The sequence below is a fragment of the Lepisma saccharinum genome, chromosome 7 (assembly GCF_977018435.1).
Source record: "Lepisma saccharinum chromosome 7, izLepSacc3.1, whole genome shotgun sequence".
Classification (NCBI taxonomy): Eukaryota; Metazoa; Arthropoda; class Insecta; order Zygentoma; family Lepismatidae; genus Lepisma; species Lepisma saccharinum.
The window spans coordinates 10741433-10748055 of NC_139235.1; the positions used below are offsets into that span (position 1 = coordinate 10741433).

At 38.4% G+C, this 6623-nt stretch overlaps 1 protein-coding gene across 1 annotated transcript in view; it reads left to right on the top strand.

The window, feature by feature from the left end:
* LOC145990086 (pickpocket protein 28-like) overlaps positions 1–6054 on the top strand; it is a 29317-nt gene extending 23263 nt beyond the window's left edge. The window contains exons 7-8 of the mRNA XM_083125739.1: positions 4258–4537; positions 5915–6054. Of these exons, the coding sequence (XP_082981865.1) occupies positions 4258–4537; positions 5915–6054 (420 nt within the window). The remainder of the gene's footprint in view (positions 1–4257; positions 4538–5914) is intronic.
* Positions 6055–6623: the final 569 nt, after the last annotated feature.

Sequence of the window (6623 nt, forward strand, 5' to 3'; positions counted from 1 at the left end):
ATGTACATACTCATAATAGCACCAGTATTGTCCGAAATTACTAAATTACTTATAAGTGGATACAATGACATGTTAAACTCATTTTTCATGTATATTAAGTTGTGAAATAATGAAACTGTAGTACTTTACGTGATTTTTATTGTGTCATGCAAATTTCACCATATTTCAATCATACAAGGGACACTGTACAAAGGTGCGAATTTAATGTGGTCGATAACATTCTGGCATAGCACTAACACAGCAAGTATATTGATACATATAGTGTCTGGTACATTGCAATCCCCTAACAATTTTCATGATGTATGATGTATGGAGTGTTAAAGTCCCTTGCAACAACTTTAGCATCCTTTCAAGTTACGCTTGGTGTAACAGTGACCTTGGTTCATTACTATCTGTTAATCAATCCATTGCATTTCGTGCTTCTGTCGTTCATTAGATAACTAACTATAGCCGCTCTGATGACGTACATAGACAAACTCGAAACAAGCTTCGCAAGGGTGCTACTTCTGTAAAAGAGACCTGAAATGCTTATTAAACTGTGTACTTGCACTTAACTTGCTCGTTAGTACGAAGACCGTCTCTCAGAGTAATGTACATTTTGCATGTCACCGGATCGTTTGGCTGAATGCCTAATGCCTCGTAAGTGGAATTTCAATTTTCAGATAAGTGTTAATGAACTTGCTAATCTGCTTTATACAATCTGCCATTATGAGCGATTTACTGATGAAGTTTATGCATTTTCATCAAATGTGTACATCTTGTAATTTTCTTTAGGTTTGCCTTAAATTATTCTGAAGATATGAATGAAATAAAATTATTGTACATGAGAAATAAAAGACCATTCGTTATGTCTGGGCCAACTATAAACAGTAAGTTATATTGTGAAAATGATGTAAAATATTATCTAAATTGATTTGATCAAATGTTGCGATTATTCCATTAATGCGAAATGTTTATTAAACTAATGGGAGGGGTTTGGACCCGTTAAGCCTTCTCCTTATATACGGCCACTCACTAATATATTGATTAACAGAACTTGTCCAATGTATATAGTAACAATCCTACCACTCACTGACACAAATGTTCTCCACGAAGGAACTCCCGGAGGCAAAAAAAAATGCTCCATTACGAACTCTCACAAAATTGTCTCAAAATACAGAGAATTTTTAAAAAAATTCTCCCTTACCCCTTTTTGGAGGGTGAAAATGTCTTGTTTCGCGTCCTTAGCAACGTTCGTTTCCAGGGCTAAAAAAATACATTTTTCTCATACTTTATGCTCGAGATCAACAACAACGCAGATGATTAAATTCCAAGTTAGAATGTATAAGTGCATCAAGAGAACGTGCATCAAACAAGAGTGGACATCTACATAAGAAGATTCAGTCCGGAGATTACATAAACAGTTATATACAACTTAGTACACAAAATACGAAAATAGCTGCTACATCATGGTTATTGTTTAGAGGTGTAACAATACTTTCGAGTTGCTAGGGAACCAAAAGAAAGGGTATTTTCACCCCGAAAATTACGGTAAGTGAGTGATACCTGAATTTTCGTATTTCAAAATGTGAGCCTCAGAATTTATTATGGAGGTAAGGTAGGAATATGCGGGAAATGGCGAAAAATTTTTTTTTCAATTATTTTTTAAAATGTAAAAATTACAAACAAAGCGAATGATACTTTTCCAATTTGGTGTCGGTATTGAATTCGTTTCATCTAACTAACTATTTTAAAAAGGACAGTACTTACCCAGTTTATTATTAAGAAAGTAGAAAATAATATTTTGAGTATTTATATAATACTAGCTGATTGCCCGGCGTTGCCCGGGTATTTATTTATCCCAATCTTCTATTAGCCAGGAAAATAATGAATTCTTCTAACTATAGTGTAAAATGGACTTGGAGTTGAACGGCATCGGGAGTGTCACTATTCATCTTAGCAACCCCGAAAACTATGGATTCCACAATAATATCGGTCGTTTTCGATTATTTTTACATGTCATCCCCTTCCCAACCCCACCCCCAAGAGTTGTCAGGGGTTTGAACAGCATTCGTAGTGTCACTGTTCATGTTAGCGACCCCGAAAACTATGGATTCCACAACAATATCGGTCGTTTTCGATTATTTTTACATGTCACCCCCTTCCCAACCTCACCCCTAGGGGTGCCACATGTGTCTTGGAGTTGAACGGAATTGAGAGTGTCACTATTCATCTTAGCGACCCCGAAAACTATGGATTCCACAACAATATCAGTCGTTTTCGATTATTTTTACATGTCACCCCCTTCCCAACCCCACCCCTAGGGGTGCCAGATGTGTCTTGGAGTTGAACGGCATTGGGAGTGTCACTATTCATCTTAGCGACCCCGAAAACTATGGATTCCACACTAATATCGGTCGTTTTCTATTATTTTTACATGTCTTACCCCTTCCCATCCCCATCCCTAGGGATGACAGGGGTGTCTTACACAACAGTAATTCTTTACATATTGCTAGTGATACGTGTACCAAGTTTGGTTGAAATCGCTCCAGGCGTTCGAGAGTTATGGCGGAACAAACACACACACACACACACACACACATACATACAGTTTTATATATTAGAATATTAGAGCTCGTACACACATAACGTTACGTTCTAAACTTTTTACACACTCGTTCCCTTTCTCCAATAATACATGCTGACATTTAACAATACATTAAGGTACTGAGGAACCAAAAGCGTGGCCGAAGGTCACGTTGGAAAGCGTGAAATTGCCTGAGTATATTTTGTAATTAAGAAGATATTCGAAAAGCAGCAAAATTCCAGTGAACAGTATCGGTGACATATCACATACCCACAATAAACGTAGACTGCTAGTGCAGCCCATGGTGAAAAGATTGAAAGAATTAAGCAAGGCACTCCCTCCTCGGTAGGAAACGAGTACCTGGACAGCGCCTTGACACAAATACACTCCTTGATACAAACACCAAGAATGTAGAATTGTGCATCCCAATAACAAGTGACTGAGCATGTGCAAAGATTCCAGGTGAGAGTCTTTACCTTGGCATGGCTGTTTTTGTGTGTGTGTCAACAAATTTAGCTAATCATCATTCTTCTTCCTCGTCAAAATAACAAAAACTTCATAATATGGGATAGCAGACCAGTGTAATGTAATGCTTTGTTGCAGATAAAATACAAAAACTTCATAATATGGCATAGCACACCAGTATAATGTAATACGTTGTTGCAGGTAAAACGACAAAAACTTCATAATATGGCATAGCAGACCAGTGTAATGTAATGCGTTGTTGTAGATAAAATAACAAAAACTTCATAATATAGCATAGCAGACCAGTGTAATGTAATGCATTGTTGAAGATAAAATAACAAAAACTTCATAATATAGCATAATATACCAGCGTCATGTAATGCGTTGTTGTAGATAAAATAACAAAAACTTCATAATATGGCATAGCAGACCAGTGTAATGTAATGCTTTGTTGCAGATAAAACGACAAAAACTTCATAATATGGCATAGCAGACCAGTGTAATGTAATGCTTTGTTGCAGATAAAACGACAAAAACTTCATAATATGGCATAGAAGACCAGTGTAATGTAATGCGTTGTTTCAGATAAAACGACAAAAACTTCATAATATGGCACAGCAGACCAGTGTAATGTAATGCTTTGTTGCAGATAAAACGACAAAAACTTCATAATATGGCACAGTAGACCAGTGTAATGTAATGCTTTGTTGCAGATAAAACGACAAAACTTCATAATATGGCATAGCAGACCAGTGTCATGTAATGCTTTGTTGTAGATAAAATAACAAAAACTTCATAATATGGCATAGCAGACCAGTGTAATGTAATACGTTGTTGCAGGTAAAACGACAAAAACTTCATAATATGGCATAGCAGACCAGTGTAATGTAATGCTTTGTTGTAGATAAAATAACAAAAACTTCGTAATATAGCATAGCAGACCAGTGTAATGTAATGCATTGTTGCAGATAAAACGACAAAAACTTCATAATATGGCACAGCAGACCAGTGTAATGTAATGCTTTGTTGCAGATAAAACGACAAAAACTTCATAATATGGCATAGCAGACCAGTGTAATGTAATGCTTTGTTGCAGATAAAATTAAAAAAAACTTCATAATATAGCATAACATACCAGTGTAATGTAATGCGTTGTTGTAGATTAAAATAACAAAAATTTCATAACGTAGCATGGCAGACCAGTGTAATATAATGTGTTGTTGTAGATAATAGTCCACCACCCGGCGAGCGTTCCAGACGTCTCCAGATCCATTTTCCTCCCGGAAGAGCGGGGGAAGGTTCTGAGAATCTCGGTGTCCCCATCGACGGTGGAGAGCGAGGGCGGGCTGAAGAGGCTGGACGTGGGTTACAGGAGATGCATCTTCCCGGAAGAGAAGGAGCTCTTCCTAGACAGGGTCTACAGTGAGAGCAATTGCCTCACGGAATGCCGCATGATGACGCTCAACGAGGTCTGCAACTGTACGCCATACTTTTTCCCCAACTTGAGTGAGTCAACAGCTATTTCCTGTAACTGCACTTCCTACTTCTTCCCGAACTTCGGTGATTTAACGCACATTTCCTGCAACTTCTTCTCGAACATTGGTGAGTTAACGCCCATTTCCTGCAACTTCTTCTCGAACTTTGGTGAGTTAACGCCCATTTCCTGCAACTTCTTCTCGAACTTTGGTGAGTTAACGCCCATTTCCTGCAACTTCTTCTCGAACTTTAGTGAGTTAACGCCCATTTCCTGCAATTGCCATGTCCTACTTTTCGCCTGACTTCGGTGAGTTAACGCTCATTTCCCGAAACTACATGTCACACTTCTTCCCGAACTCCAGTCAGTCAACGTCCATTTCCTGCAACTTCTTACCGAACTTTGGTGAGTTAACGCCCATTTCCTGCAACTGCCATGGCCTACTTTTCGCCTGACTTTGGTGAGTTAACGCACATTTCCTGCAACTGCACATCCTACTTATTCCCAAACTGCGGTGAGTCAACGCCCATTTCCTGCAACTGCATGCCCTACTTCTGTGAGTCAATGTCAATTTCCTGCAACTGCATGTCCTACTTCTGTGAGTCAATGCCCATTTCCTGCAACTCCAGGTCCTATTTCTTCCTTAATTTGTGTGAGTAAACCTCCATTTCAAGCAACTGCATTCCGTACTTCTTCCAGAGCTTTATTTCCACATAGTATTGCTTTCAGCTTATGCTACCACCATTATTCCTACATGTTATGAGTGTTAAAAAAAGAAACATCTGATCTATGAACAAATGTTAAATTATAGAACTGTCATTTAAAAAATTAAGGGATGACAGCTTTTTATAGTCACCTTCTCTGCTTCCACTACAAACCGTCCCTGGAAGTCACTGATAGTATCTTTATTTTCAGATAGCAACATCGAATGTGGAGTATCAAACGTTACTTTGCAGTGCCTACACGATGTCAACCGTGAGTATAATAGCTAAAAATTGAATGAAAATATTTCAACAAAAATTGTTTCGTAGACTATAAAATTAATTTCCTTTCCGTAGCAACACAAACTTGTTGTCATTACGTCCACTACAATCGGGAACAGCTATTGTGTGATATAAGATTTCAGTTCTCCCTCTTTATGTATTTTCCTAGGTTCTACATGGAGTCTAAAATACAATTTAACACACTTCTACGTCATGTCATGTTCCTATACTACTATTCTGTACTGGTTAACAAAATATTGCTCTTTGAGATCAATCGATTGTTTGATTTCAATTGAGGTGTCCTTAGTCACATGATAAACGCAGAAATGTGAGATGTTTGTGGCTCACTAAAGCTGAATTCCATAAATGTTTGACTTTTAAAAAGGATGGTATGTTAACCATGTAATATTCTTCCTTGGTCTACAGGACAACTGAGGAACAACAAACCTCCCGAAGGAACAACTGGATACCACCTGGTGGATGTGCAGACGGGGATGAACTGCTCCTGCCTCCCTACATGTTCGCAGGTGGGGTATATAACGGAGCACCACCTAACTGATGTGTAGGTTGGATACACTTTCTCTCTTTTCTAACTTGTCCATTTCGTGCCCACAATAACTTTTAGATAAGCTGGCCGTGTCCGAAAGGTCTAAGACCGTACTTGAAGCGATAGTCTTTCGAATTGCACTTCGACTGCAGCGCCAAATACGATCTGTAGATAAAACTAAGAACACGCTGTTTTCTGAGTTATAAACACTCGTTCTGCACCATAGAAATCAAATAGCATTTTAAGAAGTTCCTGTACTTACATTTCCACGCACTAGAAGAACTAAAACCAACATGTGGCTGACTTTCAACTTTCATGATTTTAAACAAATGAAGATCAAGTGCACGATTCAAATATTCAAGCCTGGAACTTTGCGTGCTCCACGCTACGGTCTCGATTGCTCGTTTCCTTTGAGCTTTCGGACTGCACTAGGTGACGTCACTTCCGACAAAACCATACTTCAAGACTGCTTTTTGGGCCTTTTGGACAGAGCCATGACATAAATATGCTAGAGTCACTTGTTAGAATACGATCTGGAGTTTCTTTCAAAATCTCTGTGGCACAGCGACAAACACAATAATGAACAAA